Here is a 19412-nt window from a genome sequence, read left to right as displayed (position 1 = left end):
ATTCTTTTTGATGGCTGAGTAATATTCCATTATATACAATGGAACTTATATATTAATATATATTATATATATAAGGAATGAAATCTTACCATTTGCAATGACATATATATACATATATCCATTCATTGGTTGTTGGACATTTGGTCTTTCTCCATGGTTTGGCTATTGTTGATAAGGCTAACTTGCTTACCTCTTGATGTGAGATTAAAAATCAATAATGCAAAAAACCCCCACTAATATACATAAAAGCATTTTGCATACCATAAAGGACTCTCTGACTAGTCTCATCCTTATTTCTAATACCTGACAAAGTAGAAAGGACACCCACCCAAGGACTTAGAAAACATAGGCGCCATTTATTTTGCTTTATAAACTTTTGTTAAAACACACAAGAGTAAGAAATGTTTTTTGCTTCTTTGCCCCATTGGGCGGCAGTGACAGGGGCTCACGTGTCAGCACAGGGGCTGGTGGCATTCACACCCACAGGAAGCAGCCCGCTTCCAGAAATGCTTGATGTGAATTTCACAATTCATCCCAATCGGCAAATCACAGAACAATTTGGTAAAAGCAATTGGCTTGGTCATCACAAAAAATCTAGGAGCTTCCATTTCCCACCCGCTCCTCTGTCTACTCTGTGAGGGGTCAGGTGGATTCTGGAAGCTTCTGAGAGCTGCCTGGAGAAGAGCCTGTCTCAGGGGAGGAACTACAGGATCTATGCTTCCCTCCCAACCCTTCAGATTTTATATTTTAGGACCAGAACTCAAGTGGCAAAGAGAGAAAGAGAGAGATTTTCTAATGCCATGTCCTCAGAATCAGAAAAGCAAACTGCTCTTTGTTTTGTGCTTTCTGCATCACAATAAAATTATTAAAATGGAAGGGATTTCTCCTCCTGGAAGGGTTAGTTTAGGGCTGAGGACCAAGTCCCTGACCCAGAAGATTGCTACCACTAAAAGACACTGCTGCTCCAACTCCATCCTGTGGAAAATCCTTACCTCGATTCATTCCTGTGACAGAGGCCTGAGCAACTTTGGGGGGTGGAGGAGCAAATGTGGGAATTTCCACAACGACAGAAAGGTTCCAGCTTCCTCACCTTGTCCCAGATGAGTCTGGGCTCCCTGGCTAGGATTTCCGGGGACCCAGAGAGAGGGGAGCTGGGGAAGACTTGAGAGCTCTGAGCAGGGAGCGGTCTCTCCCGGGACTGGGGACTTGGCTTGGTGACATGGGTAGGCTGCTCCTGGGACCACTGGAGATGTAGACATTTCCCTTGGACATATTGCCCTCAAACCTCTCATGCCTCTTTCACAAAAAGGAGCCATCACTAATGGTAGAATTTGGGGGCACTGGGGCCCTGCCCTGCCCCCCATCCACTCAGAAGGGTCAGCCTGGGGTGGGGGTAGGTAGCCAATCTAACTGTTCACTCTCCTACCTAACCACAGTGCCAGCCACAGGACCCATCTCTTTTGTTCCCGCTGGTTAGTGGCATTTTCCAGAATTTTCCCAAAGCCACCAAAATTCCACATAGATGACATGCTGGCTGTTCCATCTTGGGGCTTAATGCTTCCAGAGCAGTACGCAAACCCAGGCCTTCTCATCTCTCCTCCAGCCCCACCCAAACATCCTGCTCCCAGGTGGCCAGGCCACATTGGTCCATCTCCCAAGAACCAGACCCCTAACACTCCCCCTGGACTTGGGGAGTGAGGAGAAAAAAGGGGTCCAAGTATTATGAATTCACCTTTTCATCAGCAAACAGGATGCTGGACCCTACCTGGATGCTAGTGTAGCTTAAATCTTAGTCCTGGGCATTGGTGGGGCCCTGGGAAGGAAAAGGCTTTGGCTTCTGAGGCTGGTGACGGGCAGGAAGTCCCTCAAACTGGATCACAGTGAAGACAGGGGCCTTTTCAGCCACTGTGGCCAAGAGCTCCTTTTCTGATCCAGGCAGACCCAGGATCAAATCCTGACTCAGCCATTCACTAGCTGTGAGTTCCAGAAAAATCACTTAACCACCTAGATCTCAATTTCATGTTCTGTAACAATCTCTGGGTAATAGAGAGGATGAAAGAGATGATACATGTCCTGCACTAACACAGCGCCAGGAATGAGGCAGAGTTTGAGACGGGCCCTGGAGGGTAATCCCTCCCTGACATCCCTCTGAGCCACGTGCACCCATCCATCTTCGCCGCCGACTCCAGGTGTCTTCCCTCTCACCTGGATTACATACATCATCAGCCCCCATCTGGCCTGCCCGCTCCCTCCCAACCTGCTGCACAGCCTCTCAGCTAGTCACGGCCTAGGAACCCATGTCTCAGTGCCTCAGTCTGGAGTTCAAGGCCCCCATGCTTCTCCAGACAGCTTAGTCTTTCCAATGCCTTCCCCCCATGCCCGTCTTCTGACCTGAGGCCTTCCCCAGACTGTTTTCCCTACTTTGGAATGTCTTGTCTCACCTGCTCTAATAGCTGAAATCCAGCCCTTCCTTAAGGCCTAATGCAGTCTTCCCCTTTCCTGGTGCTTTCTCTGACCACCCCAGCCCCTCCAAGTTCCTGTTGCAGTTGTACCCTCGGTCCACTCGGTGGATTGTCCTCTCGGTGTTGACAGGCTGTAGGGAGCATCACCCCAAGTACCCGCCCAAGTCCCAAAGAAGGGAAGAGCCTTGGGTTGCATGTGAAACGGTGTCTTCCCTCTCAGCAGTTGCCTACACTGTGCCTCGCCCAGCTAGTGCCTTAACAATGCTCCTGGGATGACCAGGGGATTGTTTGCAAGTCTTCTTCAGCCTCTGGAGAGGTGGCTGTGGAGAAATTAAGATGGCAGAGGTGGGTGATGGTGGCAGGTGGGGAGGAGCATTGCAGGCTGGGGCAGCAGAACAGGGAGGGCTCAGAGACCCCAAACTGACCCCGCCTTGAAGGGCTCTGTGTCTGGGAACCAGGACAGTACTTGGAGAGAAGCAGTACCAGTCTGAGGGAGAAAAGAGCTATGTTCAAGCAAGGTCCCATGTCGTCTCCAGACAGCTGTCCTTTGGAGGTGAGGAAGTTGGGGATAGGTATGATGAAGGGGAAGGCAGTGGCTTCGGCAAGAGAAAAGTTGTCCAAGGCAGCAGAGGATTTTCCAGCTGGGGTCTCCCCAAGTCAAAGCCCCATCATACAGAGCATGGGGTGGAGGGTAGCAATGGGATGTGGCCCACAGCCCAAATTCTTGGGCCCTTCGCCCTTTCCATTGCTGCCCTGAGACTGGCCTTGTTATCACGGCTTCCTTCACTGTGAACAAGTGACCACCGGGGCTCTCTGAGGGGTCTCGGGGAACGGCAGAGCCCCTGACCCCCAGCGACTTGCTAGATGACTTCCTGCTTGGTGATGGTCGGCTGGGGAATGGCGGAGGGGGGCTTGACGATCGTGGCGATCGCTCCTGGTAGGAGCTTGTAGGGCTCAGACGCTGAGCCACCTGGTGGTGAGGGCTGTGGAGTCTCAGGAGTGGCTGGAAGGACAGAGAGACAGACAGAGGCTGCTGAGAAGTCCAGCCCTTTGGGGAATAAACAAAGGCTCCTGGGAAGGTTCTTCCCCCTCTCTGAGACTTAGTTCTCTCTTCTATAAAATGAGAGAATTAAACTAGATAATCTCTAAGGTCTCTTACAATTCGAACCTTCTGAGTTCCAGATCATAAAGTCTAAATATGGTGAGGTCTGGAAGGCTGCAGATGAGCCAGGCATGGTCAGAGCCTTTTGCCCAGGTCTTACCAACACCCATCTTCTCTACCATTTAACATGGAGATCTGGGCTGCTTCCCCCAAACCAAAGCCCAAGTCTGATTTTGTTCAAGGACAATGAGACATGTGACAGCAATACCCTTCCTTAGAGAGAAGGGACAACAGTTGATGAGACCCAAGGATCTGGTCAACTGGCTCAAAAAAGACTATTTCTTTTTATTTAGGTAGATGAATAATGGAAACTAATTGGCCTCACAACATCACATATTTGAAAGTTAACTTTGACCATGACCCACTTGGCCAACTTTCCCAAAGAACAATCTCAATGAAAGGCAATCTCATTTTAGTGGACGACTTCCTTATCTCAATGATAATCTTACTTTTTGAAAAACTTTGGCTAGTGACAAACTCATACTTGTGAGATTTCACCTCAGAGTGAAATATATATGTGTGTGTACATGTGGTCCCCAGTGAAATATATATATATATATATGGCCCCCATATATGGGCCATATGGCCCCCAGTGGACATCCCCACCCAAGGAGTAGTCTCATCCAATTGTTTAATGGCTAGTCTTACCTACTGGGAAGCCTTACTTCAAAGAACAATTTTACCTAATGGACAACACCACCTAATGGAATTCTTACCCCAGTGGACATGTTTACCCTCATCCCAAGGACAGCTTCATTCAATAGAGGCTGTTAATTACCTCGCTGAATAAAGGGCCTCACTGAAAAAAACAGCCTTAACAAAAGGACAGTCTCACTCCTCACTCCTTACCCTGGAGCACAGAGAACTGTTATTTCCCAGTTCCCATCTTCTAGACCCATCCTTCTCCTGGGTCCCTTCTTAGGCCCCCAACCCCATCCCTTGCTGGGTAGAGCTCAAGTTGCCCACCTGCCTGCCCCCTGGGTCGGGGCCACTCACACATCTGTCCATTGCTGAGGTGAGAGGGCATTGTGTTGGCAACAATGACATTCGTGCCCATGTGTTCCTGCATCAGGTGAGGGTGCAGGGGATGATGGGCATGAGGTGCATCACTGGAGGACCCTGTAGGTAAAGAGGGTCAGTCAGCATGGAGAGTCTGAGAGAAAGACCATCATCCTTAAGGTTTGGCCATTCAACCTGTTCATTCAGTATTGACAGTGCCTGTGGTTACCTATTTCTGGGTTAGTTAGCTGGGGCTTACCATTCCTACCCACAGGTTTCATGAGGGTACTGAGAGGACCCAGCAAACCAAGAGAACAGAAGTTGAAAGAAGAAGGAGCGTGTAAGGAAGCTGAGAGATCAAAATATAATGAATACTGTACTGATTGACTATTAATATAATTGATTTAATCAATGACTCTCAAAGCTCCTTGGCATGCAAGTCCTTCAAGAATTTGGTGCCAACTCACCTTTAGCCTTGTCTTCCCAATACCTTCTGCTTCAGCCAAACCTACTTATGGCACCTGAGTGTTCCCTGTACTTCCCCATCTCTATGCTTTTGCTCTTATAATACCATAGAAGGTACAGTTTGGTTTGGTAATGGCTATGGTTACTGGTGTGACAATGATGGGATTTTAGTGCTTGCAAGAGACCTCTAAAGTTCACTGTTTCCAGGATAGCTATCAATTATTGAGCATCTAATATGTGCCAGGTACTGTTACACAGCACTTTTCATGTTTGAAATAATTTAATCCTCACAACAGTCTTATAAGATGGGTATCATTATCATTATTGTCCCATTCTACAGATGCGATTACAGGGCCCAGAGAGATTAATTATTTCACCTGAGTTTATCTGGCAACAGAGCACGAGCGCTGTCTTGATGCTTTTTTTAAGATTTTACTTTTAAGTAATCTCTACACCCAAATGGGGATCAACGTCACAACTCCGAGATCAAGAGCTGCAGGCTCTGCCGACTGAGTCAGCCAGGCACCCCTGTCCTGACCCTGATCTCAATGACACTTGATCTATAATTCACAGGGTCAAAGTGAAAATGAAATGAGTTATCATCTGACAGTAGTTCTCAACTGGGGGAGATCTGGGGGCCTTGGGGGACAATATCTGTAGATGTTTTTGACAATATTTGGATTTCATTTTCATTGCAGAAGAGTGAAAATCAGACTACTGTTTTTAGCAAACTGCTCTGGTCACTTGACAATATCTGAAGATATTTTTGGCTGTCCCTCCTAGAGGGGTGCTGCTGGCATCTCATGGGCAGCAAGGTCAAGGATGTGGCTGAACAGGGTACATGACAGCCCACAAAAAGGAATGATCCAGTCCCAAATATCGGCCCAGGTGGCCCTTGGCCAAGCCATCACCAGTGACCGTGTCACCTCCAAACCCCTGAGTTCAGATCCTGCCTCCTGGTCTCCCAGCCCACTTCATCTTGTACCATCACTACAAAACTTCTTCAGCTGTCACTGATGCCCACTTTTCAGTATCTAACACCATGGCTCCTAACTGCTGGAGCACCACAAAGCTGTCTTCCCTCAGAGCTTCGCACTCATGCTTGAGCAACAGACTCAAAACCCCAACTGTCTCCTGGTAACTCCCCTTGGATATCTACAGTCATCTCCAACTTTGCTGAAGTCTAAACAGTCTCTTGGTTCATCTCCTGCTTTTCCTCCGGCTTCCTCATCTCAGGAAGTTACTCCATGAGCAGCCCTGTCACTCAAAGCAAACATGTGGGTTTCATCTTTGTTTCTTCCCTCCCCTCGCTCCCCACGTCCGGCCAATCAGCAAATCCTGTGTGGATTCTTCCTCCACACAGATGGTCCAGCACATCCAGTCACGCCTTAGTCCCAGCCTCCAATGTCCCACCCCTGCCTGGAGACAAGTAATGGTCAGGGGTCTGCCTCTACTGTGCCCCCCACCCCCGGAATTCACTTTCAACCTAGCAACCAGAGTAGTTTGCTAAAAACAGTAGTCTGATTTTCGCTCTTCTGCAATGAACACAAAATCCAAATTTCTGACCTTGACCTACAAGACCGACGCTAATGATCTGGTGTCTGCCCATATCCATCTTCATCTCACGCAATCCCCCATCTCACGACCTTATCCTTCTTTCTTGAACACACAAACCTCTCCTGCCTCAGGGCTTTTGCATGAGTTACTTCTGCCGGGAATGCTTTTCTTTTGGCTTTTAAATGTTCTATTTCCTTTCATCCATCGGGTCTTAGCTCAAAAGTCACCACTTCAGAGAGGTCTGTCTCTGTTGGACAACCTATCAAGATAGACCCTTTTCCAGTTACACTCTATCATATTACCTGCTTATTTCAAAATCTATAGTTATCGCTTGGTGACTGTCAGCTCCCATGAGCCCTTATGCACTCATGCATGTGCACACACGTACGCACATACTCACACGCAGCCTCCAGAAGGGCAGAGATCTTGTTCTCTGCCGAATCTCCAGCTCTTAGAACAATGACTGGAACACCCTAGGTTCTCGGTGCCTGAATATATGGACCATTGGTCCCGTTTTTTTGAGGAGGAAACTGAGGCTTAGGTAGGTTAAGCGATCTGGCCAAAGCCACAGAGGCAGGAGGTGATGGAGCTGAGAGGTGAGCCCGGGTGTGAGGTTTATCTTTTTCCAGGGGGCCCGCCCACCTCTCAGCCCCTCCTGGGCCTGGCACGGACCTCCCAGCAGCATCTCCTGCAGCAGGTTGTCGATCTTGGCCATGCCGAAGAGCTTGATGAACTGGATCTGCTCGATCATCTGCCAGGTGATGCTCTGCAGGGTGGGCAGCAGCAGCAGCAGCTCACCGAAGCGGCCACGCGAGTCGTACTGGCGGTCATTGATGTAGTCCTCCAGGCTCACCTGCACCTGGGAGCGCAGCCTCTTTATCTTGCCTGGGTCGCTCAGCCCCTTGGCATCTGCAACAGGGAGAGCACAGGTGAGGGAGGGCAGTGGGGCCCAGCTGGAGCATCTGGGGAGCCAGAATCCAGCTCTCCCTGACTCTTGGGGCCCTGACAGTGGGCCTTGTGGCTCAAGGTCACCTAGGGAGTCCTCAGCAGTGCTAGGACAAAGATTTGGGGTCCTCAAGAACCAGGGTACACCAACACATTTATAGCTTCTTGAACTCAGGCAGAAAAGCATTTCTGTCACATTTCCTGAGATGCTGAGCACTGCAGGGGATACAGGCTGGGTCAGGCTCTCAAGGAAATTAGAACCAGAAATCTTACCCTTCGAGAAATGGGGAAGAGTGTGTAACAGGTAAGAATATAGGCTTGAGTGCCAGATAGTCTGAAGTTCAAATCCAAGCTCTGCCATTTCCTGGTTGTGTGACCTTGGGTAAATTAGTCAATCTCCCTGTGCCTCAGTTTTCTTATCTGCAAAATGGGGATAATAATTCCTACCTCATAGGTGCCATGTTGCAAGAAATAAGTGGTATAATCCACATAAAGTCTTTAGAATGGTGTCTTAGTGAGCATTCCATAAACTCTGGTCATCTTTCTCTTTATTATTGTTATTACTGGAGGTAATCTCCATGTCGGTGGGGCCTGGCACTAAGCGCAGTGGGCAATGCCTAGCACATGGTAGGTCCCCTCTAACATGTAAGGAGGGAAGTTAGCAAGCAAGTCTTTGAAGTCCAGGTATCTTGATACGGTAAAATGAAACCGAGCTTTGCGCAAAGACATAACTACAAAGACATTCTGTAAAAATGCAGGTGGAAAGTCAGCAGATGGGATGGGGAGAGGAGAGCCAACAACATTATAAAGATAACAATAGAGACACTAAAATAGCCATGAAAATATAGGAAGAAGAGGAGAGAGAGAAGATGGAATGACGATAGAGAACAGTGGAATCCTCCACCAGCGTAGGAGGGAAACTGTGATAGAAAATACCTAAATCAAGAAAGAGAAGGCTTAGCATTTTATTTAGAGCCAGAAGAAACAGTTAAAAGAATCAGAAATGGTTCCCCGGGGAGGAGGCCTTAGCAGGGAATGTGGGGTGGGGGGGACTATTTGCATTTTAAGTATGTGCAGATATTATTTTGATAAAAATGTTTCAGGGAAAGAGGAAAAGACTAAAGGAAAGAAAAGAAGGAAGGAAGGAGGTAAGGAGAGGAAGAAGGGAGGAGGGAACAGAAGGGAAAAGAGAAAAAGAACAGAACCAAGCCCTTGGAGCCTGTGTGCCTCGTCAAGGCGCACCAGCTCTCTGAACCTGGGCTTTCCTCGTCTGGGAAATAGCTGAAGCAAACAGCCTCTCCAGGTTGTTGTCCTGCAGAGGGAGGCTGTGAATGCAGAGCACACCAGCCAGGAGAAGTGCGACAGAGGGCCTGGAGCACCGGGGATGGGCGGGAAGGGTGGACTGTACCTGGGTCAAAGAAGATGATGGCTTTGAGGCAGGCATACTCATTGTCATCGATCTGTAACTCCTGGAAAGGCAGCACCAGCTCATCAAGGATGCGCATGGACACACGGCTCATCTCTGCCAGCTCCGGGCAGTGCCGAGGGACGATGTAGTCATTGCCTGGGTGGGTTGGGAAGGAGAGGGGATCAGGACACCACCTTGGGTGTGCCCTTCTCCCCAGCTTTGCATGGCCCTGTCCTTTGCAGCTGCAATGCAACTGGTGCCCATGGGAGAGGGCCCCACAGGGATTATCGTGCCCATTTTACAGATGAAGAAATGGGACGCCCAGATTAAAGGAATGAGTTGCTTGACATCATTGGACTGGACCTGGAGCCTGGATTTCTAGGAGCCCTTCATCTCCCCTGCACACCATTCTCCAATATGACCCGTAAGACTAGTGACATTCGAGGGCCACGTGGGAGGCACCAATGCATCAAGGTTAAGGGCCCAGATTCTAGAGCTAGACTGCCTGGAGTTGAAATCCAGTTCTATCACTAACTACCCATATATATTTGGATAAATAAATACTGTGCTTAAGTTTTTTCATCTGCAAAATGGGGATAGTCACAGCGTTGTTGTATTAAAGGAGTAATGTTTGTAAAGTGCTAAGCCTAGGACCTGGCCCATAGTGGGATCTATATAAGCATTTAAAATAATAAATAAACATGCCATGGAAGCAGACATGACATAGGCCAAGGCTCGTGCCATTCCTGGCTGCCTCTTGCCCCTGCTCCAGAAAGCACATTAGAGTGCAAGGGCAATTCCAGGGATAACCGCTACTGTGCTCTAACTTTAATGCTGGAGACCTTCCATTCCTCATGTCCACACTTGCTTGCATCTGAGTCGAGGATCCAGTTGGGAACATTAGGAAAAGGCTATTTTTTTTTAAATGTTTACTTATTTATTTTGAGAGAGAGAGAGAACGAGAGCAAGCAAGCAGGGGAGGGGCAGAGAGAGAAGGAGAGAGAGAATCCCAAGCAGACTCCAGACTGTCAGTGCAGAGCCTGACATGGGGCTAGAACTCATGAACTATGAGATCATGACCTGAGCCGAGATCAAGAGTCAGATACTCAACCGACTAAGCCACCCAGGTGCCCCGGAAAAGGCTATTCTTGATCCTTCTCTCTTGCCCCTGCATGCCACCTTGGAAATCTGTGCCTGGGTGCATTGCACACTGGGCATGCCCTCCGCAGAGCCCTGGCTGGGGCAGGCAGCCTCCTTACCAAGAAGCAGAACATCCTTGAACACCATAGATCGCTTGGTGGCTCCGAGCAGCAGGTGCTCACCAGCGTGGGCTCTGAGCAGGGCCACCTGGAAGAGAGAAGGGATGGTATCTGGCAGCTGCACCCCAGGAAGCTGCCTGCACCCCCTGGGAAGTTGCTCCTAGCCAACTCAATGACGCTGGGCAAGTTGGCTTAATGCTTCCCTTGCCTTTTCCTGCCTGAACTATAATAAAAGGGCATCAGAAAAACTGTTGCCTTCCTCCCACAACCGATAAAACCTGGAAAAGATTCAGCCGGAACCTGGAAGGGAAAAGAACATGCACTCAGAGCTAGGAGGCCAGATGCTGACTTTATCTTTGAACTTGCTGTAGCCTTGGGCAAGCTGCCTCTTCCCTCTGGGACTTGTTTCTGTGCCTGATGAAACTCAACAACATTCTGGGTGTTTTTGTTTTTGTTTTTAGCAGAGTTTCATCAGACTCTCAAAAGGGTCTATGAGCCAGTAAGTTCTAAAACTGTGGATCTTGAATTCCTACCCGCAGACCAGCTACGGAAGATTATGAAGAGTATTTTATAAAATGCAGATTCTTGGGCTCTACTCCCAGAGATTCTGAGTCTGTAAAAGGTGGGCGCAAGGATCTGTGTTTAACAAGCTCCCCAGTTGATTCTGATGTGCAGGTGTGTTTGGGAAATCACTGCTCTGGAAGATCTCCAGGGTACCTGCTCACTTGACATTGTAAGATTCTAGGGTTCTGAGAGTGAGTTCCAAGAATTTGGGCATGGGTGTTGGTTCCCAAAGCAAAGGTGTGAGCACTGGTCCTTGGCGGGGGATGGGCTGGACATATTCCTTCCCTGCAGAGAAGACAAAGCAGGTTTGGAAGCCTGAAGTCCCAAGGGAGGGATCCAGCCAGGCTGGCACTGTCTGTTCTTTCCGAACCATCTGCTTTGGGGCTTATGTGAGGCCCAGAGGACAGTAAAAGTGGTAACTGGTGAAAAGAGCCACAGGCCGGTCGTCTCAAGGATCTTGTCTGTAAGATTGGATTAGGAAATTTTGGAGATTTTTTAGCAGTCTAAACTAGGAAGCAAAAATGCTTTTGTTCATTAATTCATTTGATTGTTCATTCTTTCATTCATCAAATGTTGAGTGCCTACTAAGTGACAGGCACTTAGGAAGGAAGGACAAGGCAGAGGGAGGGAGGTGAGAGTCATGGGATAAAGCGCTATGGACCAAAGGGGCTACACTGGGTGGGGAGGGCAGAGAAAGTCTCTCTAAGGAGGAGAAATTGTCTAGGGCATGGAAGGTAGCTGGCACACAGTAAACCATCAATAAATATATATTGGAAAGAAGAAAGAAAGGAATGGGTGAATGAATGAATGAATGAATGAGCAAGCTAGTTAGCTTCCTCTCTAGATCCAGCCCCTCCTGGGCAGCTGCCAGCCCTTCATCTGTTCAGCCATGGTTACAGCTTGTGAGGGTGGTGAGAAAAGAGGAGAATGGCAAAGAGCCCTGGCAGGTGAGTCCACTTTCCATGGCCAGGACAAGGGAGGCCAAGGATGCTTATTATCAAGCACCTCCCATTCTCAAGGCACTGAGGAGGGCTTTCGTCCCTGACCCCAGTGACTCAAACCGAGGGGCCAGAAGACCTGCAATCAGGTCCCAGCCCTGTGGCTGCCTTGCTCTGTGACCTAGGGCAGACCCCTTTCCCTCTCTAGACCTTAGCCCCTTTATTCGATGCTACCCAGCCTCCTGGGTTTCAATGGGTTGGTGCCCAAAACAAATCAAGAAGCAAACAAACTTGGAAAGTGGTTCCTGGAGCAGGGTTGATAGATTTCAGGTGTCCTTTGGAGGACAGTGCCCCCCAATTCTCCCCAGTGTGCCCCAACTATCTTGGGCAAGATGGACTCCTTATACACCATGAATGGGGAGCTGGGAGCCCTCCTGACATGGCAGCTAATCTGGGGGTGGGCAGGCAGGGGGTATGGGGTGTTAATGATTGTCCTGTGTTGCTGGCCACCCATCACTGCTCTCTAAGAATGCTCTGAGCCCCAGCCAGGGAGGTTTGGGTGGGAAATCGAGGTTAACAATTGCTCAGCTTGGGGGGTATCTTATTGCCCTGCTGAGCCCCTGGGAAGGAACAGAAGGGATTAAACATTAATACCGACTCTCCAGCAGAGGGACCAGGGCCAGCACATAAGGAACAGGGGTAAAGGCAGGGACAGCTTGGCAGAGATCCCCGGCCTGTTACCTTCCCAAAGTGGGGAGGGATCTGTGGGACAGAGCATCCGATCCAGGCCCCAGTGTGAAGGTGAGGACCAGCCAAACCAGTGTTTCCACAGCGGGTCGCTCCCTAGCCTATGGATAGGTGTTCCAGGGGAGTCTGGGGGTCAAGGGAGTTTGAGAAGCCCTGGCTTCCACAAAGTACAGCGGCTTCCTTGCCTGAAGGACTTCTCAGGAACTCTGAGACTCACGTGCATTGCCAGAGTTTTGTGCCAATGTGAAGAACAGAGAAGCAAAAGCACCAGGAGCTGATTGATGTCTAGGGTGCTGTCCATCGGTGCCCCTGAGCTTCCCCCAAACTGAGAAGGTGACCCAGGCCAGCAATCCTTTCCCAGAAAGTGTCTGCAGAGGCCTAGGGGGTGTCTAGTCAGGAACGATCATTTACAGTGTCTCAGAAGCTCCTCTGTCCTCAGACATGTACCCATGCCCCCCCCCCCCCGACCCCGGGGCATTTTTGCTATTCCAAAGAATGCACTGTGGGAAATAAAATGCTAAGTTAAACCATCTTGGTGGGATACAAGAAAGTGACATTTACAGAGGCCAGCTGCGGCCTGGGCACAACGGAGGTTTTCCGTGACATGATCTGTGCATTTCAAATAGTAATGTCTTTCATTTTTTCTGAAGCAGGTATCATAATTCCCACTTTACAGATAAGAAAACTGAGGCTTGGAGAGAGGAAACAATTTGTCCAAGATCACACAAAGCACCAGTCTTAGAGCCAGGGCTCAAGCTCAAATCTCTTGATCCCCAGCTCTGGGGCCCTGTCAACACGCCCCCAGGAGAGCTGTCTTGTGTGGGAGTGCAGTGGCTAGAAGCCTGGACTTTGGAGCTTGCCAGCCAAAGTACACTTGCATGCACAGTGCTCTTCTAATCCCAGCTGTGCTGGGTACTAGCTGTGTGACCTTGAGCAAGTTACTTAAGCTCTCTGTACCCCAATTTCATCACCTATAAGACGGGAATGATAATAATACCTATCTCATAGGGCTGTTGGATGGATTAAAGGAGTTAATATTTGTATAGTGATTCAAGCAGCTCGGGACACACACACATGAGCACCATGCATATTTTGTTAAATAAAATCAAACCAATCCAAGGCTTTATCCCAGGCGGGTCAGCAGGATCCACCTGCCCAGTGTCCCACCGCCCGCAGACCATGTCTCCTCTTACCTGATCATCCAGAGGGAGCTCGCAGAAAGCAGGGATGTACTTGGCCCACTCGACGAGCACCAGCAGCTGCTCTTTCATGGACTCACACACGTCTGCGATGCTGGCGATCTTTTTCGCCCGAATGTCTCCGTTGATCCCGGAGACGGGGGAGGTGATCTGGGGGAAGAGAAGGAAAGTGCTGAGGATGGCCTCCCTACAGTCTCTGTCCTCTAAGAGGGCGCTCCCCACCCCAGTTTCTAGTCTGGAAAAGGGGAGATGGACTACACACGCCTTCTCGGCTTGGGAGGAAGCTCAGGGGCCAATGGAGAGAAGAAAGGATGCTGAAGAACCCAGATACGAGGGAGGAGGGCTCCCCCCAGGCCTTCATCTGCTACCTGCCCCCCACCTCCTCCTCTGTCAGCTCCTTAGAACCCCAAGGAAACTCTCAGCCCTACAGGAGAAGCAGGGCAAAAATCATCACCCTCATCTGATAGGTAAAGAAACCACAGCCCAGAGAGGTGTTATGACTTGCCCAAGGTCACACAGCAGGGGATGGGCTGACCCCGTTTGCTAATCTGTCTACCTGTCCACTAATCTGTTCTCTTAGGGCTCAGGTGATCTCAGGCCCTCAGTGACAGTCAATTCTGCCCTGCCTGCAGAATGCACGCCTGCGAAGGGATGAACTAGAAAGTGCCACAGAGGTGCCAGACCTGGGTTTAAGTTCTGCCTTTGCTACTAAACTGGCTGTGTGACACTGGACTCAGTTTCCCTTCTGTGATATCCCAGGACCCTTCCAGCTGTTGTTTAGACCTGGCTGGAGAGGATGGGGGTGGAGGGGAGGCCCCTCCTTGGTGTGGGGCATCCCCAGGTGGGCAGAGATCATTCCAGTACCTGCTGGGAGAGGACCTCAGCCTGCAGCAGTGCATTGATGGAGGGCAGGCTGCTGTCATCATAGCTTGATCGGCGAGTGCTGATCCGGTCCCGCTCATTCTGCACAGCTGTGAAGAGGAGAGAGCAATGAGGAGGGATGCCCGGGATGGGGTGGAGGGGATGGTGGTCCCCTGACTGCTGACAAGAAGGTGAGGTGCAAGGGGAGAGAGTTCGACCCAGAAGGAGATACTGCAGTGCTGACCTGGGGTAGGAGGGGGGAGTGGGAGGGAGCATCCAGGGGACAGAGCCCAGATCGGCATATGGGAATGAGGAGAGATGGATTCCACCCAGCGTATGGGAGAAGCTTCTAAGCACCAGAACTGCCACCAACACAATGGGGCGCTGTGGGAGTGACCCACCCGTCCCGGGACGGATGCAATACAGTGATGCCTTGGAGAGGGTTTAAGATGGCTCTTGAGTATTGAAGAGGGGCTCTGTCTAGATGACAGATTTTCAAGCTCTGTTTTGGAAAAGGGTCCCTTTTTTTTTCCAGATGAAAGTGTGTCAAACAAGCAAAAAATGGCCAGAGATGGCCCAGGGGTTTCTGAACACAGAGATGGAAGGCCTGGAAAAGGGGATCTGAGGGCCCCCACCTGCCTGGCATGTGCTCCAGGTTAACTTTCCCAGAGATGACAAGAAAAAGCCCTGGGCCCCTTCTGCCCCACCGTGGGACTCTCGTCCAGGACCTCAGAGATCCAGGCCTCTGCCTACAGGGGCCCCCACAGCTCCCTGCACACCCCATCCATGTCAGTCTTGCCCTAAGATATACGATGGACCTTCTGTTGTCCTGGCCCGTCCCCTGGAGTCGGAGAGGCCTCACCGTGGAACGAGGCTTTGCTGACGCGGGCAGGAGGGAAGGTGAGGCGGCCGGAAACCTGGGTGCTGTCTGGAATTTGCCACTCACTCTGTGTGCTAGTGGGAATCAAGTCCTCTCTTGGGGCCTCGGTTTCCCCACCTATAAGCTTTTTCCCTCCCAGACCCTGTCCTCTGTGGTCTTGCCCAGGTCAGAACAGGCAGGTTTATTCTTCCTCTCCCAGCGTGGGAATCCTTCTCTCTCTTTCTCTCACGGGCCACCTCTCCTCATGCCCACGTGCTGTCCAGAATCCCCACAGAATCCACGCGCCCCCTCCCACCCCCGCTCCGGTCTGGACCCTGCTACGTCTTCCCCAGTGCACCTCAGGTTCTCCTCCCTGGCCTCTCTGCTTTTGGCCTCACCTTGACCTTCTGGGCACCTCGCAGAAGAGGAGGGCATCTGCTAACACTGAACTCAGGCACAAACCCCCACTGCTCAAAACACCAGTGACTCCCCAGCCCACGCGGGGGGAAGCCACAACCCCTCACTGTGGCCCTTCCTCTCAGATCCCACTCGGCCGCTCTCTGCCAGGGATTCTGCCCCCCTGCTCACCCCCCCACCCCACCCCCACCCCCGGCTTAGCCTCTTGACTTCTCGCCTGGCTCCGCGCCAACGTCACTTCCTCAGAGACACCCTCTCTGACCACCCTGCCGGACGTGGCATCCCTCCCTTGTGCTCTGCCCTTTGTTTATCCTGCTTCACTTTTCTTTGGGGCCCTTATTGTAGAATCCTTAGTTCATTCTTTACTCTCGGTCCCTTGATGGGAAGGAAGGAAAGTTCCAGGAAGCTAGCACTTCGTTCCTGTTCGCTGCTGTAGCCTGTGACTAGAATGAAGCTTGGCGCACAGTGGGTGCTCTGTAAATGTTGGTCAAGGAAAGCAACAGGCTCTGTTTCCCAGGTGGGCCCGATGCCCTCTCTCTCCGCGGGACCCCCACATCGCAGCCATCCAGCTTCCTCTGGATTTCACACATTCTTGAAATCAGAGAATGAAAGTCAAAGAGTCAAAACCGAGCCCCGGAGTTGGTGGGGTAGGACAGAGATCCCGAGGTAAGAAATCTCTCCTGCGACCCACGTCGCAGGAGAGGGCCAGCTCCGGGACCGCTCCCCTGCACACGTGGCAGCCCTGCCCGCCGACACCCCTCCCGCGGCTGCAGGGCCCGCACCCACCAGGGCGCCGAGTGGAGGCGGGCCCAATAAAAGGGCTGCTGTCAGCAGCTGCGGATTGGGCTCCTCAAGGTTAGCCCGCGTTATCAGTGCCCAGCGCGAGCTCAGTCACGGAATGATGTTTTCCAAATGTTTGCTCAGTATTAGCAGGGTCGGGGACCTAATGTAACTTCTATTGAATATTAACCGACCCGGCCAGAGGCAGAGGAGGATGAGCCTGCCTTCCCAGAGAACCCCTGGACGGGGCCCATGGGGGGCTGGGCTGGGGGTTCTGAGGAAGGGCCCATCAGACCGCCCCGGCCCACCACCAACCTGTACCTGCCGTACCCACCCCTGGCCCAGCTTCCTGGGTGGGCTTCTGTCCAGGAGCTGGGCATTTTTCCTGGGTCTGCCAGCCTAGACCCAGGTAGACACTGTCTCCGGTTATAGGAGAGAATTCAAGACCTGCTGTTGGGCCCACTGACCCCCCGGCTTTCTCCCCAGAGTCTTCGTCCCTTCAGGGAACGCACTTTTAGCCACCATGGAATAGTCTCTGGCCAAGACTCACAGGCCACTGGGATTTGGAGCCCTGGTCTGTGGTCAAGAGGAAGTTTCAGGAACCTAGACCAGAGAAGATGCTTCCAGGCTGAGCCTTCCTAGTTTCCGTCCAGGGATCCTGGTGTCTGCCCAGCTCAGGGGAGCCTGAGTTCTAGCCCTGACTCCACCCAATCATGTCACCTGTCTGGCTTGAATTTCCCCATCTGTAAAGTAGGGAGGGGGTAGATTTGAAGCCCTTGCATATGCCCAGCCAGTCCATAAATCCTCTGTTTGCAACAAATGCCTTCCTGTCATCAGGGACCACTTCTGGGTTTCAATTCCTGAATCCTCAGGCCATCACAGAAGGGAAATGAAAACTTGTCCCAAGTCTCTGGATCACGGAGGCTTCCACTGAGAATCTGAGGACTTCGCAGCAGGCTGACGTGGGGTGTTGGGACTATAAGACCTGGTAATATTCTTTCTTCCTAGATCTTGACCTTGGCGGCAAGTGACCACTTTGCTGCCCTGGCCTATTCTTGAAGCAACCAAGCTACTGCATGCGTCACGATCTTCCAGTTAACCAAGACATGCAAATAAGTGTCAACATCTACTGGCCCACACTCACCCGCCATCAGCCAGTCCTCCCTTCTTCCCGGCATAAAGCTGCCTTCCCTGAGCAGGCAGGGCTATTTTCAAGGCTCAGGCAAGGCAGAATGGCCTGGGACTCCCCCCCTTCCAGGAGCTAGGATACAGGTCTGCTGTCTCTTGGCAGCTCAAGGTGAGGACCAGGGAACAAACACACATCCCCATGGGGACTGGTACATCAGTGAATGTGTAGCTGGGCTCACAGAGCTGGAAGGTACCATTATCACCTCCCTCATTTTATGGATGGGAAAACTGGAGTCCTGAAGGAATGTCCCTGAAGTGACACCTGTGTCAATGCCTCCGGAGGTTTAGCAAGAGACACATATGAAGACTGAACACATGCAGGCACCAGGCCACATACAGCCCAGGAAGGCTGTCAACCCTTCTGCTGCCTACCTGTCACAAGACCTGAAACTTCACCATGAGACATTCATGCTCTTGAACTTGACACCTTAGGCTGTTGGGGAGTAAAACCAACGGCTGTGAGAGCCACAGACCGTGAGACCCCTAGACTGTAGTTCTCGGGCTTGTCCTTACCTCCCACTGCTCCCATAGCCCACCCCTCACATTCCTCATTCCACAGTGTGGGACCCAACGTGGAGGAGAGAGACTCAACCCCACTGAAAACTGGGTAGGGAGAGGTGGGGGGTGTTGACCTTTGAAAAAGGCCCTCCCCCATCTGAGAGCTTCCCCCCCCCCCCCCAGATCTGGGAGCTACCATTGTGGAGTTGGCAGCAGGAGAGGGATTGGGGACCACCTACTCCTTCACAGGGGTCAGCAGGCCAAGTCCCCACGGGAGTCAGGAGCAAAGCCCTGCAGGGGTGGCATGCAGACACTTCCTAGGGAGGGGTCAGGGAGAACAGGGGCTCCGGGGCAAAGACAGAGAGGGGTGCCCCTCCTTTGCATGGGGGAAGTCGGCTGGGGCAGGCGGGTCCCAGGTTCCTGCCCTGGGGTGCAGTGTGTCGGGGGGTGTTACACAGGACCAGACCAAGGGCTAGGCTGGTGTGCCACAGCTGCAGGCTAGTGGGGAAGGTCCATGGCCAAGCTGGGGGAGGGCAGTGGAGAGGAGTGGAGGGGAGAAGGCGATGAAACGATTAAAGGGTTTTTGCTTCCTGAGCTCAGGCTGCAAGCATTTTAAATGTTCCTGAGATCTGGAGTTCACAACGGAAGCAGCGTTCTGGTACCACCATACGGCACCGAACTCTAGTCTGGAGAGCTGGGTGCAAACCTCAGATCTTGCACTGACCAGCTGTGTGGCCTTAGGCAAGTTGCTGAGCCACCCTGGGCCTCAGTTCCCTCTTCCAGTAAGAGAGGAAATGACAATGGTGTTGGCCATCTAGGGTGCCACATCATCACTCACGGAAAAGCCCAGCCTGGTGACTAGCATCTGCTGGTGGCAGGAGACCTGGAAAAGCCTTAATAAACGTGCTCTGGTCTTCCCCTCTGCCTCCGCCAGGGTCAAGTCTAACACCTCGTTCCCACTCCCTAAAACATGAAAACTTTGGGTCACCTGATACTCAGAACTGAAGACAAAGGAACAGGTGCACGTGTCCCTGGGACAGGAAGCTCAGGAAGAAAGCCCCCACCTCCTCCACCTCCCCAACCACTCCGCAGCTGCTGAGTCTG

At 51.4% G+C, this 19412-nt stretch overlaps 1 protein-coding gene across 6 annotated transcripts in view; it reads right to left on the bottom strand.

Annotated features, from left to right (window-relative positions):
- Positions 1–336: 336 nt before the first annotated feature.
- Positions 337–19412, bottom strand: part of HNF4A (hepatocyte nuclear factor 4 alpha) — a 35074-nt gene continuing 15998 nt past the window's right edge. Inside the window, exons 4-11 of one of the 6 annotated variants that reach the window (XR_005531123.1) lie at positions 14570–14676; positions 13700–13855; positions 10258–10345; positions 8999–9154; positions 7288–7554; positions 4591–4743; positions 2442–3465; positions 337–2205 (exon numbers count right to left, since the gene is read on the bottom strand). Coding sequence is in view for 4 of the 6 variants with exons in the window: in XM_039248529.1 (XP_039104460.1) it covers positions 3323–3465; positions 4591–4743; positions 7288–7554; positions 8999–9154; positions 10258–10345; positions 13700–13855; positions 14570–14676 (1070 nt within the window). In the remaining 2 variants the exon portion in view is untranslated. Of the gene's footprint in view, positions 3466–4590; positions 4744–7287; positions 7555–8998; positions 9155–10257; positions 10346–13699; positions 13856–14569; positions 14677–19412 lie in introns of all 6 variants that reach the window. The other 5 variants (XR_005531124.1, XM_039248529.1, XM_039248531.1 and 2 more) reach the window with 5 other exon arrangements.

Source organism: Hyaena hyaena, unplaced genomic scaffold (assembly GCF_003009895.1).
Source record: "Hyaena hyaena isolate Hyena2069 unplaced genomic scaffold, ASM300989v1 scaffold_312, whole genome shotgun sequence".
Lineage (NCBI taxonomy): Eukaryota > Metazoa > Chordata > Mammalia > Carnivora > Hyaenidae > Hyaena > Hyaena hyaena.
Note: the sequence above shows the minus strand (reverse complement) of the source record. Positions and strands in the feature narration are given on the sequence as shown.